The 24,984-nt window shown below is 32.4% G+C and overlaps 2 protein-coding genes across 4 annotated transcripts in view; one reads left to right on the forward strand and one right to left on the reverse strand.

The window, feature by feature from the left end:
• The window catches only part of LOC111059171 (probable tRNA N6-adenosine threonylcarbamoyltransferase, mitochondrial), a 31,587-nt gene extending 27,369 nt beyond the window's left edge, over positions 1-4,218 (forward strand). For 2 of the 3 annotated variants that reach the window (XM_039424566.1, XM_039424564.1), the window contains exons 6-8: positions 1,022-1,170; positions 2,049-2,257; positions 3,087-3,419. In XM_039424566.1, the coding sequence (XP_039280500.1) occupies positions 1,022-1,170; positions 2,049-2,257; positions 3,087-3,195 (467 nt within the window). In that variant the 3' untranslated portion in view covers positions 3,196-3,419. Of the gene's footprint in view, positions 1-1,021; positions 1,171-2,048; positions 2,258-3,086; positions 3,420-3,736 lie in introns of those variants that run through there. The other variant, XM_039424565.1, reaches the window with a different exon arrangement.
• LOC111059169 (histidine ammonia-lyase-like) lies at positions 4,078-22,253 on the reverse strand. Its single transcript, XM_022346792.2, has 17 exons — positions 21,978-22,253; positions 20,213-20,386; positions 19,502-19,568; positions 18,959-18,986; positions 18,050-18,124; positions 17,483-17,555; positions 16,749-16,815; positions 15,791-15,954; positions 15,085-15,224; positions 13,357-13,648; positions 12,527-12,666; positions 11,811-11,955; positions 11,035-11,121; positions 10,222-10,334; positions 6,845-6,975; positions 5,614-5,731; positions 4,078-4,323 (listed from the first exon to the last, which is right to left on the reverse strand). The coding sequence occupies exons 1-17, from the start codon at positions 22,030-22,032 to the stop codon at positions 4,192-4,194; spliced, it is 2,001 nt and encodes a 666-aa protein (XP_022202484.2). The 5' UTR covers positions 22,033-22,253; the 3' UTR covers positions 4,078-4,191.
• Positions 22,254-24,984: the final 2,731 nt, after the last annotated feature.

Here is a 24,984-nt window from a genome sequence, read left to right on the forward strand (position 1 = left end):
ACAAAAAATCTGAAGACAATTCTCATTAAATGATCGATACTGGATAGTTTTGAGTGTTTTACCCCGTCTATAGAAAGCCAACCGAGCTCTCAGAAGGATATGTTTGTGGTCTGATATTTGATCCTTGCTAACATTCACAGTGAAACAATCCGGATCTAAGTTTGTTACAACTGAGTCAAGAGCTGAGCATCCTCTTGTTGCCTCACTTATTAAACTTGTCAGCCCAAACCCCTGCAAAACATTCAGAAACACCCTGACATCCCTTGATGAATAAATTGCATTGAAATTATGGTCAGTTCCAATCAACACATAATGACCCACAGACAGTGCATAAGAAATACAAAGCTCCAACTTATCAAAAAACAGGTTTGCATCCCCTCTAGGAGACCTATACATCTACATCACTATGAGTGATAGCTCAACAATATAAAAACCTGCAAATTCCGCCGAAACTACCACACAGTAAGTTGACAAGACAATTCTTGTACATCCATTTCAATCCAATCTGAGAATGAAGTAAATTTACAATCTTGAATATTTTCTGCATAGTTCTAGAATCTGGCCTGCCATCCTCAATTAATTTTGATTTTTTTAATTTCAATATTATCCACCAATATGATTGGTGGATGAATTCCCAATATGATTGCTATGAACCGAAAGAGTGATAAATCTTATATTCATTATATACCGTGTTTTATAGGTTTCCAATCTATTAGAAGATTTTTAAAATACTATAATGATCTACACATTTATATGATTATCATTTGATTATCAATGTTGTGATTGGCACAAGTAAACAAGTATGATCTTCGATAGTTTCATTATTCAAATGTTGTTCATTTTTCAATGATTACACACATTATCCTTGAAAATACTTGAAAATCATAAATGTACCTAAAGTATATTCGATTACTTATTTAATATTATATTTTTCTGAAATAAGCTTCTTATTCATTGTTATATTATAATTTAGACACTCGTATTATCATGTACTCATCGTTATGTTTCTAATATTTGACAGACATAATGGGCAGCACACTTATTCCAGATGCGTACGACCTGTGTGCCTCCTTTCTGCACACAATGGCTACTCATCTCTGTCATCGAGTACAACGAGCTATCATGTTTGCAGACCTAAAAGCACTCATACCACCAGATAGGCGAGTGCTCGTAAGTTCCAATTTACACTATTCCAACTGTTACCTTTTCAATCTCTATCCTTGAAATCGATTGAAACCTAACGATCTAAATGATGGAGTAACTGATTTTTTCATATTTTGTTTCCATGATTGGAGTCTGGTTGGATTAACTGGGTAATATATACTATTGAAACAGTTTATGTGTGCGTGTGTTTGGGTGGAGGGGTTATGAAACCATGCTGGTAATACAGGAACCTCTGCCCCTTGTATTCGAGGTTTGATCCTTTTAAGCACATTAAAGTTGCAAAGAAACTTTACCAAGAATGACAAATTGAATTGCAAATCACTCAATTGGTTTTTCACTCTTGAATATTTTATTTTGTACACGTTTGAATGATTTTCAAGTTTTTTCAAGTTATGCAACTTTTGAGTTGAAAATTTGAAGATAGGCCTCTCCAATATTCTGTTATCACTTTTTAATATTTATTCATTCATTAATCTGTAAGATATTCTATTAATGAATGGATTCCTCCTTTGAAGTGTGCTGTGTAGACTTTGCTTTGTAAGGATATGAAATTAGGTTATTAAATATTATTGGGGATGATAATATTCGTATAACCTTTATTGGTGGGGAGTCCCTGACGGAATTCCCATCTCGCCTGAGTATATAACTCAAGCTGTCAGTGGGTCTCATGACTGTTATTTATCAGCCGGGACCGACAGTTGAACTTTCCCATCCGATAACATGGGAGTGACCTGGCTAAAAACTTGGTGGGAATTTCGACATTGTACAGAATAGTTTTTAGCTTATTGTGCAAATTACGATCTATTGTTATTTTCTCATGTTACTTCAGGTTGTGTCTGAATGAGTGCCTTACGTTATATTATTATTTTGCCATGCTATTTCAGGTTGTTTCTGGAGGAGTGGCTTGTAATTCCTACATCAGACAAGGCCTTGAAATAGTGTGTCGTGAACTTGGGTACAAACTAGTCGTACCACCACCAAAATTGTGCACAGATAACGGAGTCATGATAGCATGGAATGGCGTTGAGAAGTTCAGACTCGGAATCGATGTCATACCAAGTGATCAGCTCCAATCAATCGACATTGAGCCCAAGTGAGTTTAGAAGTTAATATTCCTACATTTATATGTGGAGTGTTGAAAGGGATGAATTAATAAAAGGCTCAGGTATAGTGTCAGGCAAGGTACCTAGAATATTTTTACGAACTTTTGTATTTTAGGTACATTGGTATCAGGGTTCTACAGGTCGGACCTGATTAATTTCAGAGCCTCTGACGTAACTCACCTACTGTTTCTAGACAACCGACGGCTTAAAATGTTCATCCAAACAAGGTAGTGCCGAGAAAAATATATTGGTCAGACCATGATCGAACCCGGGATCTTTGTCTTATAAAGCCAGTCGGCTATGGTCACTAACAAGATTATTTTGTCGTTATTAATTCTTCACAATAGAGCAATTTGAACTGTTTAAGTCTTCTCAAGAACTTTTGTTTCTTGGTTTTTATTGCGTTGAGAGTTGAGGTATTCCAGGGAAATTTGCATAACTCCTTTAAAATGTGTTTTTGACAGTAGGAAATTATTAATAAATTAGAGAACAGTTTAACCCTCTGTTTAAGAGAAATTGAACTAACCTTTGAAAATTTCAAGACGCAATAATTTTTAAAAGTATTTATTTTGTAGATAAAGTGATGTTTTTTTAGGGCTACTCTTGAAAAAAATTTACTAATGGCATTTACAGCCGAAACATGTCGTTACGAAATAATTTTAAAAGGGTATTCAAATTTAAATTTTTATTCATAAAGTGAGTATGTATTAATGGATAGATCATTCTGATTCCGAAATTATACCAAATGCTAATGCAAAATGCTGCCAAATTATTCAACATGAATTTCTCCTTATAATAGTGGTTGCTTCTTGTTTTCAGATCTCCAATAGGCGAAGATATCTCTAATCAAGTTGCTGAGGCCGACATAAAATGTAAGTGGATAAAGTTGCAAGAGTTGATTGATAGTAATTTCACGAAGCCTGGATGAATAATAAATAATTAGTCTATCTTTTTCTTCTTTCACCTTGAAATATCCAATCAAGGAAACTCAGCTTTCATGATTAATTTAATATCAATACATTATGATGACAATATACTTGAAATTTCCAATTATTTCTTTCAATAATTATAGAATTCGAATATACTCTTATCTGATCCGCTTGAAGTTCTTGATTCTTTATTAAACAAAATAAATAAACAATCAAATACATTCCAAAAAGCAAATACAATACTGTTTCCTTATTTCTAATATGTGTTCCCTAAAGGCTACCCTGTGTGGGGACACTTGAATATATATAATAAAATATTAATATATAAATTTAAATATTATATAACGAAGAACATAATAATTGAATATGATATAATATTGAAATAAATCAAAATAAGTTTCATTATTATGATGTTTGGATGCTCTGTACTCCTCAAAGTTTTTAGGCTTGTATGTAATTCAAGTATTTATATGTTCATAAGAATAATTCATTCAATGTTCAACATAATCTTCAATATCCATTTATAATAACTGCTTACAGTATTGGAGTGTTGAGAAGATACCTATTTGTTCAGTGCGGGAGGGAGCGGAGGTAGAAGGAAGCCAACCGCACATGTCAATTTGCTGTATTTCTTATTTAAAAATAAAATTACGTAATGCTGGCTGTTTGATTCAAATAACTAGATACAACTCAGCTGGATGAGCAAATGTTATTGCTATGCTTAGTAGCGTTTTGATGCTGTGGAAAGGGTAAATCGGTCTAGGGATCAAGTTAAGAGTCCGGGACTGTAAAATAGGATAGGAAGTAAAATTTCACTGGATTTTGACTTTTTATAGAAATGTTTCGACGGGGATAGAAAAAAATATTCTTGATCTGAGAACTCAGTAAACTGATTGATTTTATTCAATGTATGTTACAGGGTTTCTTTTTTCTGAATATTTTAAGTTCAGTGGTACGAATGGCTGTATCAGATAGGTGCATCGTTGTTTTAGAATTCATTTGTTGAATGAGTCGTTACGTTTGCGCTTACTGCTGCCTCGCGGACTAACTTTCTGCGTTTTTGGCGGCTCCCGTTGATTTTCTCCCACCATAACTGCTGTCGGGCTGAAAACTCGCGTTTCCAGCTCCTGCAAGAAATATTTATTTAATCATCCAGAATTACACAACTTACAGAAAAGTACCACAGGCTTCCGCCCAAAACGGCTCCAATTCTAATTTATACAACAGTCCAAATGTAGCTAGGTGTTACATGTATAGGTAAATGTAGCTGAAATACATATATTTTGAAGTTCAATTTCATGAAAAACAAATGATGACCGGTTACAACAAGCTCGGTAGAGACATTTGAACCTAGTCAATCAGGTATGATTTACAAGTGTGCACTGGAGTTATCAATTAAAATAATATGTTCCAAGCCATAATTTCACAGATATAAATTTCAATTTGAAAATACTAAATTATGGTAATAAAAGTGGAAAACTAAATGCTGAAGAAGAATTCCATATTTATGCGGCGGCAAAATTAAACACAAATAAAATAATAAATTTAATTCAATTAGACACCAATAACCCCATTTTTGATAGAATCATGCAAATTTAATTCCAAAATTTACAGTCCTAGTTCATAAAATCATATGAATATACTAAGGCCCGTCGCAGAGTAGACCCACCTTAATCCACGAAAAGCAACCCACGCTGTGGGATGTTTTGTAAACCATTGCTTGGCTTCTCTAGACATCTGTGTAATACATGCAATGAATAATACACTTATCAGCTGATTGACTATGAATAATGGTTTACAAAACATCTCACGGCGTGGGTTGCTTTTCGTGGATTAAGGTGGGTCTACTTTGCGGCGGGCCTAACATATGATCAAAAATAAGAATCTTCCAGCAGTATTTATTTATTTTCAAATCACTTGAAAATGGCATTAATGTCCGAAACATGTTGTGATAATTTAAAAGGGAACTGAGATTTATATTTTTATTCATTTTTCATTTTATTGAGGATTATACTAGTCATAAGTTGCATGAAATGATTCTTTTTAGAGCCGACAAAATCGCGGATCAAAATCTTTAAAGTTCAAAATATTGGATTGAAAGTCTAACAGATGATGATAGTGATCTCTCATACTTTATTTTATTCTAGTCCTGATAAAAATAATATTATGAATGCTTCAAAATCTTTCGAATTATGTTCTCAATTACGGGGCTGCACTTACATAGAAGTTTCACAACAGTAATGTTTTCCAAACTAGAATAATTGTGCTATGAACTTCTAAATTTATGTCAACGCCCTCCAATCTATAAGTAGGTTTAAGTAGATTAATAATCTAGAAACAAACGTTTCTAAAATGAAGAAATTAGTTTTACTTATTATTTTGACGTTAAAGATAGAGTTGATACATCGGCTACTCACTAGAGGTTCGTGGTAATAGTCAATATGATGTTTCACAGCACTCCATATCTTGTTGTCTTTCAAAAGTTTGGTTGCTGCCTCAATATCCGGAGACATGAAGCGGTCCTTGTCCAATGGTCTGAAATAAGTGATTTGGTTGAATGTACAATATGTAGTTTGAAGTTTTTAGTTGGAATGAACTAAAGTATTTTTGTTACAGCTATACTGTAATATTAATATTCCCAGAATATAAAGATTGTAGGTAAAGAATGATGTGCAAACTTGATCATAACTGTCGTAGACTATTTTCACGGTAGAGATAAAGAGGAATAAAATCATCAATTCAATCATCTAATTCCTTAATATTGTTTACATTATTATTTGAATATTGTCTGCAGAATAAATATCGTTGTGAAAAGAAAAAACCTCTGTAACCATTAATTGAATGGTGATCAATAAAATCATGATAAGGCACATCGAAAATGAAAGAAGATTTAACATCATAGCCTGCATAATTAAAAGTATGCTTGATGTTAATTAAAAATATCGTTAAATAACATAGTTTTTTTGAATAATTTTAGTGTACTTTTCAAATTCGTATTTTAAAATGATATTTCAACGTTGTTTAATCACCATTCTACGAATGTTTTATTTTTGAAGGTTCCTCATTATTAATTATTATAATAGAGAAACAATAGCGTAAGCAATTGATTAATGATTATTAATTATTGATTATTAATATTTATTATTTAACAATTGATTATTAATTATTATAATAGAGAAACAATAGCTCACGCTATCGTTTTTCTATGTTATTATTAAACGAAAATCCCAATTAAATGTTGTAAATCACCCCGAAGACTTCTGCTATTGCAAATATTGACAACAGGGTAAACAGCTATATGGAAATTCGATAAGCGCTACTATACAAAAATTACTTGTCAGCCCGGGAATCGTATCCAGTACCTCCTCCTACATGCCGGTCAGTAATGCTTACCCTTAAATTTTTGTATAGTAGCGTTCATCGAATTTCCATCTAGCTTCTTATCCTGTTGTCAATATTTGCAGTAGCAGAAGTCTTCGGGGTGATTTACATAATTTAATTGAGATTTTCGTTCAATAATAATAATTATTCATTAATTAGCATTTGAACAAATGCAACTTTCAATTTATTTCCATCTGTTGCTCATTTTTCTAAGACAAGTCTTGATTCATATCAAAGCACAATAATGAAAAGAATGTTGTAGCTGACCTGACAACTGATCGAACCGTATTGTAGACTTCTTCCAAGGGAACAGTTGTCTTGAGTGGACGCAGGAACTCGATCGCCTGGCACGCAGCTAGCAGTTCAATGGCCAACACGTGCTCCACGTTCTCAACCACCTGCAAACATAATTCATCATTTCAATTCTTCACATTTGTCAGAGGTATCTCTTATTTTCATCTAATTATTCGTATACTCTCATTTCATACCGTATCTAATTATCTATTTATAAAATAACATCATCGTACCCTTTTTTTACTTTCCTTGCCCTACTACTATAGGTAAGGAGAGTATTTTTTTTCAAAAAAAATTAAGGTACCCCAATTTCAAGTTTTCTATACGTTTCAAGGTCCCCTGAGTCCAAAAACATGATTTTTGGGTGTTGGTCTGTGTGTGTGTATGTGTGTATGTCTGTGAACACGATAACTCCATTCCTAATTAACCGATTGACTTGAAATTTTAAACTTAATTCCTTATACCATGAGGACCCGACAGTAAGAAATTCAAAAAAATTCAATTCAAGATGGCGGAAAAAATGGCGGATAATTACTAAAAAAACATGTTTTTCACGATTTTCTCAAAAACGGCTCTAACGATTCTCTTCAAATTCATACCATGGATAGGTATTTATAAGCCCTATAAACTGACATGAGTCTCATTTCTGGGAAAATTGCAGGAGCTCCGTAATATTCTTGAGAAAAATGACGGATAATTGGTAAAAAACCATGTTTTTCACGGTTTTCTCGAAAACGGCTCTAACGATTTTCTTCAAATTTATACCATGGATAGCTATTTATATGCCCTATCAACTGACATGAGTCTCATTTCTGGGAAAATTGCAGGAGCTCCGTAATATTCTTGAGAAAAATGACGGATAATTTCTAAAAAACCATGTTTTTCACGGTTTTCTCGAAAACGGCTCCAACGATTTCCTTTAAATTTATATCATGTATAGCTATTTATAAGCCCTATCAACTGACATGAGTCTTTATTCCTGTGAAAATTGCAGGAGCTCCGTAATATTCTTGAGAAAATGGCGGATAGTTACTAAAAAACCATGTTTTTCTCAAAAATGACTTGACCGATTTAATAAAATTAGTAGAATTGATGGTGATGTTGTGAAATCTCTCCATAATAAGAAAACAAAGATATTGTCAAATTTCACTAAAAAGAATTTTGGTAAATTTGACAATATCTTTGTTTTCTTATTATTTTGACCGATTTATTTAAAATTCATACCATCTATACTTATTTATCAGCTCTATCAACTGGCATGTGTCTTTTTCCTTGGAAACTAATGGGGTCCACCTCATCCTTGAGAAATGGACTTTGTAAACTCCCTCTCGTGCATGAGGTAGGTAGGTAGAGCAGTTTATAAAAAGAACACATAGTCGAGATATTTCATCTGTAGAACAGATTTTTTGACGACTTTTAAAAAATCATCGAGTTTCACAATTTACACAAAGAAAAAATTACTCTGAAAACAATTATATATACACATATACAGTAGTCTGATCGTAGTTTCAAATATGTTGCCGCCAATCGTCATTATGTTATTCCCCTATATTATTATCGTTTAAGAATGAGGCTTACAGTTCAATGAGCAAGGAAAGTTGTGTGAGTGTACCACACCAGATTTTTAAAAGAGATTTAATATAAAATGACAGATTAAAAACACGAATTTAAACAACTAGTTTCGATGTTTCACATCATCTTTAGGTTTTAAAAATGCATTTCAAATAAACATTTACTAATAGTTTTCAAAAAAGTTTAATAGTTGAATAAAAAAATAAGTAGCCCTGAATACATATATTTTTTGAAGATAAGGAACTACTATTATTCATCTTCAAACCTCCTCAAGTGCTGCTTTGAATATTCTAGTACTAATCTTCTTTGGGACACAATCTATTTCATTTTTTTTTTAAATTAGCAGTATCTTAGGTCTCTAGATTTCATTAAAACATGGAGTCCAATGTTGGGTCTTAGAAGCGAAATAATATTTGTTAATGACTGATTAACGAACTACCCACGTCAGCCACAGACAACTAGTCTCTGGAATAATTCTATTTCAATTTTTTACTTTCCTTGCCCTATTAACATAGGTAAGGAAAGTATTGCTTTCCGAAAAAAAATAAGGTCTAAATTTCTATACGTTTCAAGGTCCCCTGAGTCCAAAAAAGTGGTTTTTGGGTATTGGTCTGTATGTGTGTGTGTGTGTGTGTGTGTGTGTGTGTGTGTGTGTGTGTGTGTGTGTGTGTGTGTGTGTGTGTGTGTGTGTATGAGTGTATGTGCGTCTGTGTACACGATATCTCATCTCCCAATCAACGGAATGACTTAAAATTTGGAACTTAAGGTCCTTACACTCTAAGGATCCGACACGAACAATTTCGATCAAATGCAATTCAAGATGGCGGCTAAAATGGCGAAAATGTTGTCAAAAAGAGGGTTTTTCGCGATTTTCACGAAACGGCTTTAACGATTTTGATCAAGTTCATACCTAAAAAAGTCATTGATAAACTCTATCGACTGTCACAAGTCCCATATCTGTAAAAATTTCAGGAGCACCGCCCCATCTATGCAAAGTTTGATTTTAGATTCCCAATTATCAGTCTTCAGATACAATTTAAACTAAAAAATTCAAGTGGAAAAGATTCAGCATGAAAATCTCTACAGTTTATGTTCAGTAACATTTTCACCTAAAATTGAAAATAAGCTTTAAATTCGAGAAAATGTGATTATTCAGTTGCAAATTATTGTTGATTCTATTAAATCATTCACTATGAAGAGATAGTAGACCTCATGTGTGTCTCCAGCGTTATTTCCCTGTCACCAGCTGGCTCAAATCTTTGAATTGAGATGCGCGGGAACTCTAGCGTCAGATGATCAATTTTCATAACGGCAAGGAAAGTTGTGTGAGTGCGCCACACCAGATTTTTTCTTGAATCTATGTACAATTTCTCCAATTGAGCTGTTATTACTGGAAGTATCCTCTTTTGGGAAGGCTGGAAACTTCCTGTTACCTATTCTCAACTTGAACCAGATTTTATACTTGACGGTAACGGTATCTTATGAGCTATACCAGGATCACGCCCCTCGATTACTAATACACACGATCAGAACTGAATTATTTAAAACAGGATTTAAGGTTTGTGAATGGATGAGGTTTGAATATTAGTAAAAAGTACAAAAGCCATACTAATTTACTTTTTACTAATATTCAAACCTCATCCATTCACAAACCATTAAACCTGCTTCAAATAATTCAGTTCTGATCTTGTGTCTGGGTCGAAAACGATGTCAAATTGAGTGTGAAATTGACATTGACGAAGATCAGTAGTAGAATACTTGAGTTTGTTAGTGCTTACTTGAAGTGCTTTACGTGCTGAGAAACATCCCATTGAAACGTGGTCCTCTTGTGCAGCACTCGTACTCAGAGAATCAACTGATGACGGATGACACAGAACTTTGTTCTCAGATACTGGAAAAAATAAATAATATAACTCAATTAGGATTTAATCAACAATGATTCACACACAAAATCGTAGCTTGCACTTTCCAAAAGTAAATACTGGTAGTTGGTTATTTTGAATAGCGTAATTATTTAAATAGCAATGGTTCGTTCATGTTTACTTGTTCTAAAAGTAAACTTGTAAGTTACTTGTTCTGAAACTCATCCCAAGAAAATTTTCTGTTCTTAGCATCAAGTCTAGTCAGACTTTTGTAATACAATACGTTTTCGTCCTTGAAATTATTAGGAGTTTAGATGGATAAAAGAAGAAAAAATATTTTGAAAAGTTATAATTTGAAAAACATTTAAAACAAGTTGTAGGATTATTAAATTATGTATCAATGGTTTTCCATCCAACTTGACTCTCCCTTGAATTGATTGAAATTATTCAATTCAATCAACAGGTTTTTGACTTTACAGTAGCTACCTGCACTAAGTTACATTCAATCTCCTCGATGAATTTTTCCACTCATATTAAAATAATGAATTATATACGAATATAAAAATACTCGTTCAATAATTTCATCGCTACTTGACGTGAGTTTCAACTTTATAGGATCTTCTTTTAAATGGATGAGATAAAAATAATGCACAAAGATGATAGACACTTCATTCTAAATTATTCTTCTGTAGTTTATACTTATGATCACATTTCTTTATGAAATCTTACCCAGAGAAGCGGCTGTGCAATGAGCTAGCATAAATCCTGAGTTGAGCCCTCCATCTTTGACCAAGAAAGCTGGCAGTTCACTAAGAGCTGAAAATATTGAAAATCTTTAATATTTAATTCTTTCTTTATTCAAAAACTAATAAACAAATACATCCCAAAAAGCAAATACAATATTTAATATTCAAATGAGTCATTAATGTTTGATAATGTCCTCCTACCTTTGAAACTACAGCGGCCAGACTATGCTCTTCAGACTACTTTTCATATTTCGAAAAATAATTTCAGGCAATTTTTATTTTCTGAAATGATGAGCAACTTTCTCGTTTCTACCACGGACTTATCTTTTGCATCAAAATGATTTCCATCATGTTGAACATTACAGATTTTTCGAAAAGAATCCCACTAGTTTCATAAAGTAAGTATATTAATGTTCTAAAAGAAAGTAACTCTTTATTGTTTACTTAAATAACTTACTCATTAGTTCATTCCATAATGATTCAGAGAAAAAAAATCCAGATACTCTTGTACCCTGATACTTTTTGTTGGTTCCAATAGAGGCTCAAGTTTCATCTTATATTATGTCAATTATATTTCTCAAGTTGTATTATGTTTTTTCAAGTTATATCAAAGTTAATGCATTTTGGGCTTCCTTGTTTTAAAATCATTTTTCAAGATGCAAGCTTTCACTAATAAATTTGGGATTAGGAGAATAGATTAATGCCAAAGATTGGAAAAACGGAAAAGAGTTGAAAAATTATCGTGCTGAATGAACTTGCCTGGATTGACTAGTCTCTCGATTCTTCGCTCACTCATTGAGGCTAGCTCGTGCACTCCGACTGCCAAAAAATCAAGAGCTTTAGCTGGATACTCGCCATGGAAATTTCCAGCTGATATTATCTCTCCTCTCTCTGCAAAAACAATCTGAAATACTTGTTGAGGAATTGTCTTAGAAATAAAGTAAATAGTATTCATATAACACAGTAATACAGCCAATGTTACAGGAAATAATTACCACTAGCGGAGTTACTGAAATTTATGATCCCTATCTAGAGACCGTGAGCCGAATTGCTTGAAGGGTTGAACTATAGACAAAATATTTTTCAACTAAATTCAACTCACAAGAATCTATCATATATCTCAAATCTCATAAAATCACTTTGCTTATATGGGCTACTTGATTCAAATAAAAACAATATAAAAACTTTTTGTACCCTTTTATTAAAAACTTGAAAATATTTCAAGTTTTTATATTGTTTTTATCTCAAATCTCATATTTAGGAAGAATAAAAATAATTTGGTTGCTAATAAAAATGCATAACTAAAAATGAAATCTACTTAATTAGAAACTAAGTAGCTGGTGAATAGAAAATTAAGTGCATCGGCTCGAAGTAATATAGAACATCGAAAACTTTAATTAAAGCACAATTTGGAAAATCTTGTCGTTGATTTTGTTTCTTGCGTTTTTCAATTATCTGCATTGATAGAAGGATACTGGGTTGTCTGTAGCACTGTTGATTTCAACCGTAACCACTTGCTTTATGAAGTCGATTGTGTCATGCACTATTCCATGCACTTGTGGGCAACATCTCAAAGTGTACGCATCTTGAACTCTGTTGCAGAAGCGATGACTCTCTAAAAAAGGCAAACAATTTCATATTATAGTATAAACTGTAGGTTGCGTTAACATTGTTAGTGTTATTTTTCACCTATAGATTTTGAATGTAATGTTCAGTTCCCATTGGCAAACATTGTATCGCTCATTAATCTAATACGTCTTTTTCAAAAAAAAATGTTCATGATCCGGATATTTCTGCAAGTTAGATTCAAGAAAACATTTATCTCAGACAAAATATGTTCAGTATTCTTGATTTCTGCAGCTTGATCACTATGTACTAATAATTTAAACATTATATTTATGTCCAATCCTTACAAGTACTTCAAGACTTTTGAAACACTGTAAACGGTTTACTGAACTGAATTACATGTTGTTTTCACCAAAACATAGATTAAATGCTCTGTATGTGCAAGTATTATTTATTCTGGAAAATCTTGAACATTTGTTTCGGAATTTGAACTTGGAACTTGTAATACAGCTGCCATGATTCAGCAGCATTTTCCAGAACAGTTTCAACAAGTAGCACTTGACGATTTCCTTTACTCTCCGAGAATCACCATGAAGAGAATTTAATCAAACAAACACACTCAAGACATCCATGTTCGACAGTTGAAAGCTAGCACAAGTTGAAAGTGAATTAATGAAGTAATCTGGTAAGAAGTTATTCCCTATTTGCTGTATGACAACTAAGAAGATGATACACTTACCAGCTATCTGAGAGGGATAGGTTTCAGAATGCAGAAGAGCCCTCAATCGTTTGGCCACTGCAATCTGGCCCTTATGTGGTCTGACGGCCTGAACGTCGGAGTCGAATGCCCTTGAAGTGCCCTTCAGCACCTCCAATGTCAGCGCTGCAATGACGTCCGCTTGGCGCGCCACCATCTCAGCTCTCTCAACCGCCTCCGCTCCAAGTGACGTTATCAGCTGCGTTCCATTTATCAAGCAGATTCCTTCCTTCGCGAGAAGTGTCATTGGTGTCAGCCCGTTGGCAGCTAGTACCTATTAATATGGCATGAAGCACGTATTGTTTCATCTCACCAAATTATTGAAATATGTATCAACTGCTAGGTTTTCCATCCAACTGGATTCTTCCTTGAATTGATCGAAATTATTCAATTCAATAAACAGATTTTTGACTTTATACTACCTAACTGCACTAAGTTACATTCAGTCTCTTTGATTCATTCTCCACTCATATTAAAATAATAATAAATTATATAATCGAATAATATACGAATATGAAAGTATTCGTTCAATAATTTCATTGCCTTTTGATGTGAGTTTCCACTTCAGAGGATCTTCTTTCAAATGAATGATGAGATGAAAATAATTGCTATCGAACAACAGAATTAATAATTCAAGTGCTAGTAGAAGGTCAAGTAAAGTTCATCAGCATTCTATCTTCTAATAGTCAGAGTTGACACTTGTTTAAGCTGTACTTGTTAAGGTGCGTACAGACTTAAGCGCCACGAACACGCACATTTCGCCTTTCATGAGCTGACGTTATGCTGTTTCTTTATTTGTACAGAAACAGTAAAATACAGATATAAGTCAGCTGCTGAAAAGCAGAATCCGCGTATTCGTGGCGCTTAAGTCTTTATGCAGCTTTAGGTGCGAACAGAACGAGTAAATCACGGTGTAGATTTCGGTTTCGATCGATACCTTAGACCAGATATAGAAGATACCACCAAGATCTGGTCAAGATAGAGACCAAGATCGATACCACTAATCAGCTGTTCATGATAGAACCATTTGAATGTCATCGTGGTAAACGGAAATCGAGACGTAACAACATACTGTTCATACTTATGCTTTACAATGCGTTTATGTTACATAAAGGTCGATCGCGATTGCGATTTACACTGCAAGCTAAATATCGACCTGGCCGTCCTGTTCATACCCTTACAACCCAACTGAAAGCGGTTATATTTCTAGGATACATTGTGAACAATATAAACCTATTAATAGTACTTGAATGCAAATTATAATTATTAAACAGTGACAAATAATGAGGATGACAATTTTTAAATTATTTGTCAGGAAAATTGCTTTTATTTGTTTGAAAAATTTCTAAAACATTGCACTAGATTCTCAGATAATGGAATGATTCTATTTTGAATAATTAATATTCCAATACAATCACCCTAACAAACTCTTGCTATTATCAACATCTTCTTTAATACAATTTGACTACATAAAAAATCCCACACACAATAATATGCTTAGGTTTTAGTGACTTGTGATAATATAATTACAAGTAAACCGTATAATTATAATATATAACTATAGAAAGTTCGCGCTCGCTCCAACCAAACTTTAGTTGGGTTACACAATGTCAATCGCGACCGCCATTATCAAATCTAATCCAACGCGTATTTAGTACTATTTGAAATAAATAAGATACTGTGTGTGATATGTATGTGAGAATGTCTGACCTCTGTAGCATCACCCCAACCGGTGGATGGACTCCACATCTTTCCCTCTCCCATGAGTCCCAACGCCAGATGCGAGAGAGGAGCCAAATCACCGCTGGCTCCAACACTTCCTTGCTCGGGCACATACGATAAGCATGATGCTGAAAAGATTAAAACGAATTTGTTAGATAAATTTGTCTCTCCAATTGTTACCACATTAAAATTTCCTTATAATAGGATCCTTGAGGATATACAATGGAATAATTTTTATTCGATGACGTGCCGAAATTTGGATAGTTATTTGCACTCTACCACTTAACCTCGTCGTTAACAAAAAATATAAATTTAATACAATACAAAAATATAGAAATAAATGAGGAAACAGAGGCAAAAATAATAATAAACTTTAATAAATATGATAGTCCAATATCGGAGAATAAGAAAGATTCTTTCAATAAACTAAATCACTCCACTCCTGAAAGAGAAGACCAATAAATAAAATAAAAGAGTAGACAATTTAATTTGGTTGATTAAGAAAATTGATGAATCAGGTCTGTAAGTATTGGCTATAAAAGATGAATTTGTAGAATTCATATGAACAAACAGTGAATTTTGACTGAAAAAAAGACTGAATAAGAGATATTAGGGAATATTAGACATTGAGAATTTCCAATTTCTTGTGCATTGAAAATGTATGATTAGGCATGATATTCAATGTGATCATTACCATTGAATGCGTTGATCAGCTTGCCCATGGTCTGTAGGGAAATGCCACTGTACCCTTTGGCTAGGACATTGATTCTGAGGGCCAGAAGCATTCTGGTGCGCTCCGGACTCAGAGGATTGCCAACTCCAGCTGCATGCGAACGGATAACATTGCACTGCAGCTCTCTGCAACATTCACATTGAAAATTACTCACTTTCACTCGCGCAATAGACATCTAAATGGAATTTTCAAAAGTAAAATAGTGGGAAACAACTTATTTCCGTTGGTTTGAAATGCATGCATAAAAACTGTACATTCAATTGCATTCCTCTCCAAGTAATTTTTGTGAAAATGGGCTTCAATTATAAACATTGAACAGTGGGCTAGAGGAAACATTTTTTCTTGTACTATAAAAAGATAAAAAGGGGATGACCTGGACTGAAACTGTATTTTATGGGTAGTCAGTTTTCATTCATTCAATACATTCTTCTGAAGCAGTGCAAAAGTATGCGTTTCCTTTTCTCCATACTGTATAAGATAATACATGCACGTAAATGCATGTTGTATTTCAATTGATCTTCCATTTATAATCATCTATCACTTCATCTCTGCGCATAAGTCTCAAATGCAGATATTTTCATAAGCTTATGTGTGAGGATCGTTCCATCAACCTTTGATTGTCCAATCTAGCTCAATAAATCTTAGTATACCTGTACTTGAGAATTGGTATTGACGCTCAATTATATCCTTAGTTTACTTCACCTAACGACAAGTTAATGTAGGTCATTCAATTACCCTGTCTTCCAATTACTAAGATGTAGTATAATTTTGATTTTTGCAGACCTATTGTCGAATTATCAAGATACTTATTGTTGTTACAGGGTACTAAAATCGTTAAGAGTGTTCCAATTGCTCTAGAAATAAGAAAGTGCTCATGTAAATTGGAGGGAAATAATAATAGTGTAAAAGTGAATCTCACTCAAGTTTGCTCTTCTCGATATTAGTACGAGCAAAGTTTCCGAATCCGGTTGTAATTCCATAAATAACTGAAACAAAGAAAAATAGAAATAAGGAAAAGGGAAAATAAATTAAATATAGGAGTAAATAATACAAGCGTGATAAATGTTTTCCAGCATATTTTAGCAAATTTTTGCCAATAATCAATAGTTTTTAAATTTAAATAGATTATATTGAATGTTTTTTATAATAAAAATATGTCACATTCAATAAACTTGTTTGAGTTGTAAACTTGTTTGAGATGATGTAGAAGTACTAAACATTCTGATTAAGCTTGGTGTCTCCAATAATATCGTCCACAAATAAATCAACATTCACTATACATAGACGAAATAGCATCTTTTTAGAAACTGTTCCATTTGGAACAATATTACTTCATTTTGTGAGGAAAATATTTTACAAAAAAAAAACATAAAATTGAAAGAAACTTCTGGTGATCGTGCTGAAAAGCTATCGTTTAGATAATTTGAGATTCACTGGCCTGCTATTCTCGTTGTAAGGGCGACCACTTGAATAGTCGACTTCTCTAAATATAATATAGGAGTTTTAAAATAACTTCCCAATGGTTCGAAACCCATCTAAAGCTGTCATTTATCTATCATCATCCATTCAGTCTAGAACTCATGTGGCTATCACCCTTGACAAAATAATAATTTTTAAAATAATCAAAATGTTATACCTATATTTTTTATTTACCTTTATTCTCGTTTAGTATCTTGTCAATTAGGGCTCGTGACCTCTTTATATTCTCCTCTGCTTCGTGAGTGAGCTGTAAATTATATAAATTTAGAATTCACAGTAACAATTTTTATCTTGAAATTTCAATAATAAAACTGATACCTTCTAATTTCCTATTTGAAAAAATGTATATCATTCAATATTGTCGAAAGAAGTAAGATGAATAACACGTTCAAATAATTTTATGTAACGATAATAATTTATTGCTCCTTTTGGTAGAATAATAGGCTTACTATATTCTTATATGTTCTAGTTTACTTCATATACTATCAGTGCATGTCTTTCAAAATTCAATTCATTTCAATTTACTTCTGGATTTAATATCTAATGCATTTTTGGGAAATACAAATCTTTAGAGAAAATAATTACTTTCTATAGTGATAAGAGTGATAATGATAATAATAATATCGTATGTATCCGAGCGTTGAATGATATAATAATGCTATAATTATACACCTCAAGCTGAGCCAAGTGCTATCACCGATAGTTTCTTACTATAGAAGTATCTAATGTGTCTATACTCACCTTTATTTTATAGGCTCCTCTTCCAAGTTTCTGTAGATCTTCTATGAACAAACTACTTCCATCCAGGAAGATGAACTGAAAAATGAAAACCATACCTTCAAGGTTTCTCTTGCACTCAATCCTATGCTATCTTTTATCTGTGGTAATACTTGATAATTCTCAATTAGAGGCTATAATCAAGATTATAAAAAAACTAAAGTAGTGGATCTTCTCTCGTGTCTTTAATCTGAAATAAAGTGTCCAAAGAGTAAATCACATTGGGGATATACTTTTTTTATCAAAAATTTATTTTAAAAATATATTTAATGTGGCAAATTATAAAAATTGAACCTGATGTTGTGTGTGGGTTTATGTAAAATACTAACTGTACACAATGACAATAATAGCCAAATATCATTTTAATTATGCGATTCTCACACTTGGTTTAGTGGCATATTCTTCACAACGCTGGACATCTTCTCCAAATACGGTTCGGCTTAAATGGAAGCCATACTAGACAAGTTTGTGGGATATAATAAATAACATATAGTAAAGTTTATATTGTCAATGTAATAAAATTGTAACTGCGTGACTTTTTGGGCACTATGAATTTGCCGAACATTTCCAATGAAACAACTGCCTAAAACATTAGTCGTGATCATCTTCTTGGGATTTTTATAGTATGGCTAAAATCGATACTGCTTATTGATGGCACTAACTAACTGTCGAATGTAGCTATTACATTTAATCTATTATTTGTTCAATTATACATTGTACAGTGATATATCAATTTATAATTCAATACTGCATAATATTATTATTCTCTATATATACTGTAATTCAATAATAATAGCTTCTTCTTAACTTAATAGAAATAATTTTAATATGATTGTTTAACTTTTTTTTTATAAAATTGATTACAAACTTTACCTCATCTGATGGCTCGAATGAATTGGGTCTAGGAACATATAAGTTAAGGATCTTATTATGAGTTCTAAAATATTGATCTATATAATTCTATCTTTGATTTTTGCACTTGGCCAGTAGAAAGAGCATTAGAAATTTGTTAGGAAATTCTATGACTAGTTGGCAATAATTATATTCCAATTAGAACCTTTACTTGGCAGTTCAGCAATTATTTAACAATCTTCCAATACTTCAAATAATATTAATTATCAATTATTCGAGTGTTAATTGGGAACAAATAATATAAATAGTACTGATAAGTATCCATTAGGAATGCCTCGAGAATAATAGGCAATCCCGGAATAAAGTTTGACGAACTAGAATTTATTTCTGGTTCAATGGAAGTTCTTCTCTGCTTCTGATTTAAGATATATTTTGGTCATAAGAAAGATTGCATTTTGTGATTGGACACTTCTATTTGTTGAAAAAAACGAAATCACTCCAGCTAGCTGCCTTATCCTATCATGGTCTCTGATTATAAAAAATAATCTCATCAGTAAAGGATACAATGGATCCAGTACAAATTTGAGCTCTTCTGGAATAATCGACGACTTCTTCACATCCGACGATAGACCTGAAAATATTAACACTGAGTTATTCACATACATTTCTTCGAGTACTGATTATTACTGATCATTTAAACATTTATTGTAAAATTGAATAAATGGCAATCAATTACAAATATGTTAGAGTCGTTATATATTGTAAGCTATCAATATTAATCTTTTGTAAATAATCTATTTTTATCAAAATAATCAGTAGGCTATTAATAGAATGTTAATATCATCATATAAGAGCAAGAAAAAACAAAAGCCTGGCTACTGAAATTAGTTTTCATTCATCAGAGTCAAAGTGAAAGTTATTAATCAGTAGACGATGTAATCGATTTTAAGAAACCCTTGATATTAATATGATCCTTCTATCACAATTTTCAGATAAAGGAATTCATGTTTTTCTTGATATTCTTAAAATTCCATTTCCTACTAAATGCTTATAAGGCATGTTCCTCTCTTATTGGGAAAAATCAAAATGACTACCTGAAATGAATAATAGTTCTTATATCGCGGCGTGTATTCGTTTTTAAAACGCATGAAAATTATTTGGCTTGTAAGCTACCACTGTTATTTCAAATATATAAAATTATTATTATATAAATTATAAAATCCATTCGTAGGGGATCCAGAGTAATAGGTTGTAGAGCTAATGTGCAAAACTTACTGACTGTAATGAAGTCATTATCATCAAGAACGTCGATGACTAAATCGAGCGGATCCAAGATGACGCCTCCTCTTGCCCGCCGTATGTCTTGGATCTTTTCATCATGAAACTCGACATTCCTCAACCGTTGATATTTGCGAATTGCTTCTTCGCCCAAAAATGATATGGTTGCTCCTGAAATAATTCAGATAAATATTCTCATACAATAAAACTACCTATCTAAAAATCATATCTATGACTACTCCCTACTGATAAGGTAACAAATAACGTTTTTGCTTCCTTTAGCGTTCCATATAAATATTTTCATACAAAAAAACTACCCAAACATCATATCTATGACTATTCGCTACTGATAAGGTAACAAAAGTTTTACAATGAGTTTCATTAAGATACTGACATTTTTATCCAATGAAAAAAGAGGGAAAAATTCAGCTACAGGGTAGGCATGAAATATGGATGCATATAATAAGGCTGCATAGGACTATGAATGTAGTGATTAATCCACATGATAATAGTTATAATGACGTACCTAGTAGTAACGTGGCGAGTGGCTATCACAAATACAAGCTCAATGTATTTCAACTAATTCTCATGCTTTTATTTCCAATCGGAATTCGAAATGTAGTCTTGAGAATTTAATTGTAATTTGTATTAAAATGTCTTTGGCCTTGACAAAAATCTAACGCAGTTTCGTTGGCATTCGCCTTTAATTTATGCGGTCGAACTGCGAAGTTGATTGATGATAAAATTTGCATCCCCATAAAACTTTTCCACTGCTGGCGATTACTATTCAGAACAGAGTCAAATTTCATATAAGTACAACACGTGGCAAGAAGAAAATTTATATTATTATTGTCGAAGAGAGAAAAATGAAGATTGGTTTTTGTCAAGTGATAAAAAATGCTGTTCAGGAGCTGACAACTAAGCTGATACATGTGGATCCTCATTCAAGTCTGAAAATGAATTACAGGATGCACAAACTTTTCAATTCAGCCCAATTAACGAAAGGTCAGAATGACTCTTGAACCCTCCATTAGTTCCCTATGATTAGGACTTTCATGAAAGAAATAATATCGACGCTTGAATCAAAATTGAATAGTATCCGGTTTATCAAGTGTTTTCAAAATTGCTGTTTTGATAAATTAAATAGAAAACATCTCTATTTTTTAGATTAGGTGAAAAATTATTGAGCCTTTGCACAGAATAGTTCTGTTGTACAGGGATTCGGTATCAATGCCAAGGCATTGGGATTCAGTTTGAATCTTTCAATCTCGGGAAACTCTGAATAGAAGATTTCTTCATTTTCAAAAGTAACATGCAAGAAGTGTTTATCGGCAAATAATGTGGAAAAACATTTTAATTGCCGGCCAGGATAACAGAGACGTCTGAGGTGTTGCACCCTTCAGTCTGCTAGCACTACCTGGTCGTGGGTTCGAATCACGCCGGTGGAATGGACGTTTGATCATCTCATCAATTAATCACCCTTGCACGATCCATTATCCACGCACAAGTAAAAAGCTCATGTGGCTATCATCCGCAATAGCAAAAACATTGAAAAAGTTTCATTTTGATAGTAGATGATTGAATAAAAAATTAATTATCATTCTATGTGGAAGAAAAAGTTTCATTCTGTTAGATGCAAAAATGAATTGCTATTCTGTGTGAAGTAGAATAACATTACGTCATGTAATATGACACCCCTTATCTAAAAGTATTAAATTATAGACTACTGTATTAATAATTCAGTCTAAAGAAAAAATCTTACCTTCTTTGCATGGGATTTGAATCCATTCGCCATGTATTCTAACAGACACTTTCATTTCACTTCAGATTTTTGTCAGAGAAGAGATTATGATACAAAAGTACCGTAGTTCAGTTTGAAGTAATCGGAGGATAACTAGCTTCACTCACAGCTGAATCAATTCTAACCGGCAATCCAAAAAGAGGAATGCTCTTAAGAAACTTGAAATTCGTTTGCATAATGACCCTGTTCGGTCATTCAATCAATATTCAAACTGTCATTTTGTCATCTATAAAGTCCTAGCAGTTTTAAATTTATTACAATGCATACCAATCACTAAAAGCGCGTAGATATGTTATCTAACTGCTTCAGAATTACAGAAAGCCTATTTCCAACTAAGTCAATGATCACTTGGTGGCTATAATGTTGGAAAATTTCCATAATTGGAAATAATTGAAGAGACAAAATCCCATAAATAATTATTCCAACTCCTATTTCCAGAGGTACTTACTCTCAAAATTAATGTTCAATTTCGGGTCAGCAATTAGAGGGCAGACAACAGAGCGTTAAATTGATTCATTTTCTAATAAATCTTCTCATTTCTCTTAACTGCCTAAACTAATAAAACAAAAAATAATTCGGTTTGGGACAGATTTATTTAGGATGTGATGAGTTATCATAAAATGCTGTTACGCATTAAAAATCATTACGCACTTTCAAATACCACAAAAATATAATTATATGTTTTACACAACGAAGAGTACAACATGGAAACATGTAACATTCAACAACTACTAGAGAATAACAATTTTCTGGTTCAATAGAAAGTTATATCAATTTTTATTCACTTGGCAGGCATAGCTGACATATTCATTTAAAATACATTTTTAAAACTCGGCACTGATTTCTGGATAAGATAAAATTTATTATAAGATTCAACTCAGTTTAAGATTTCTTCAACGTTGATATCTTACAATTATTATATATCTAGCTGATATGGTCTTATAGCGTTGTACAGTGGAAAACTCTAATGATAAAAAATTTAGAAGAAAAATGTGCTTCTATTATTTTTTGTAAGTTTGAAATATTTTACTTGGACCAAAATCCACTTTCCACCAAAAGGTCAACAACTTTTGAATTTATTAATCTTCGGTCTTCATTGATAGAAGTGTAATTAAGGCCTTAGTGTTTAAAATAATATATAATATAAAAAGGAAACTCACCAACGAGCAAGTTCAACGTTTCTGATAAAATCTTAGTCAGATATTTGTTGCATTTTTACAATTCATTGTGCTCATAGCTGTGTATATTTGTGTATTGAAGAATTGTGAATTTCATGTTTTAAATTAATTTATCTGGGCAATGAAAATGATTAATTTATCATAATGTATATTATATTGGTTTGTAACTTATGGAAAATTGATTTGTTCATTTTATTTGATTTGATTGATCATTACTTTAGCCACAGAGGTTGAGTGCAATACTTGATTTATTCAATGTGCCAAGATAGGTAATTAGATTATCAACTCACTTATAGGCTTATATTATATAATTTTGTCACCAACTATTTTTACTGACACAAATACGATTCTATTGTTTTCACAAATATAATATTTTACAGCATTATTTAGCATCTAGGTACTGAAGAATGACACCAATTCTCGAGTTATACTATCAACTTCACTTGAATTTCTAAAGATAATTGAGAAAAAATGTTATAATACAATGACTGTTGAATAGAACAGAGGCTGGTTAGGAAAAATGATACAGTAGTTTAATATGATGAAGGGAGAATATTCGGGGTCTCTGTTAGTTTGCAACCATGGATAGGTGCTATTAGAATACATTGTAATTTTTCTGAAGAAGCGCATATTTAAACGAATGCTTCGAATGAAGCATTTTGCGCTGTTGACAGATGTGAAACAGGTAAAGCGAGAGATGGTCGAAAATCGCTCGCTCCCCACCGCATACAGGCAACATTGAGTCACTGTAAGACATCTGATTATTGTTTGTAACAAGCCCCTCGAAATGAATATTTATTTTCCGTAGAGTAAATATTCTAGACTGTAAGCAGCCAGTAATCAAAGGATATTGTTACACGAACATGTTTACGAGTCACCTTATTTTATTATTTATTCTTTTCAACTTATTGCATAAATATGTTGAAACGTGATAACTTTATTTAATACAGGTACAATATAACTTATTGCAATAATTCCTATTTATTACTGTATTCAAGTGATTTTGATTATATATAGATTAGTTTAATTTACTATAGACAAATATCACAACATTTCACTAAACACAGTACGGTAATAGTGATATACTAGTAAGATAATCACCTACATAAGAAGAATACATTTAAGATAAAATATTTGAACATTTTCAGAACAATCACAGTAAATTATTTAGGATAAGGTTCCAATAGGATATCGAAAGACATTTTATCTGGACAATTATAAAGAGGTAATGAAATTTAAGATTGTACAAGATATAAGTTAGGCCAATTCACAACTTCTAGAAATATTTGGTAAAAGATCAAGCATTTTTATCAAATAAATAATTGGATTGAAAATGATATAGGCTAACGAATATTTATTTATTATAATCGTAAATTATTTTATCATCTTGAGCTGTGTACAGACTTATGCGCCTCGAACACGTGCATTCCGCTTTCCATCAGTTGATGCTATTCTTATTATTACTGTATATTTGTATAGATGAAGTAAGATACTGATGAAAAATAAAATGCGCGTGTTCGTGGCGCATAAGTCTATACGAACCTATACTTGTTCGTTTTATTCCAGTCATAAAAATCTCTAACTTTGGCGTTTCTCACAATGTGCATTCTCAATACACGGTTTTAGCGAGTTTTTTGGCATTTTAAAATTAAATTGCTATCATTGAAAATAATATTTAAAACCATGAAAATAATATTTAAAAGCTTTAAAATAATTCAAGTGTATATTACTATTACTTTCATAAATACATTTTGCACAGCATCACTCATTATTTTTGAAATGATAAAATC

The sequence above is a fragment of the Nilaparvata lugens genome, chromosome 3 (genome assembly GCF_014356525.2).
Source record: "Nilaparvata lugens isolate BPH chromosome 3, ASM1435652v1, whole genome shotgun sequence".
Classification (NCBI taxonomy): domain Eukaryota; kingdom Metazoa; phylum Arthropoda; class Insecta; order Hemiptera; family Delphacidae; genus Nilaparvata; species Nilaparvata lugens.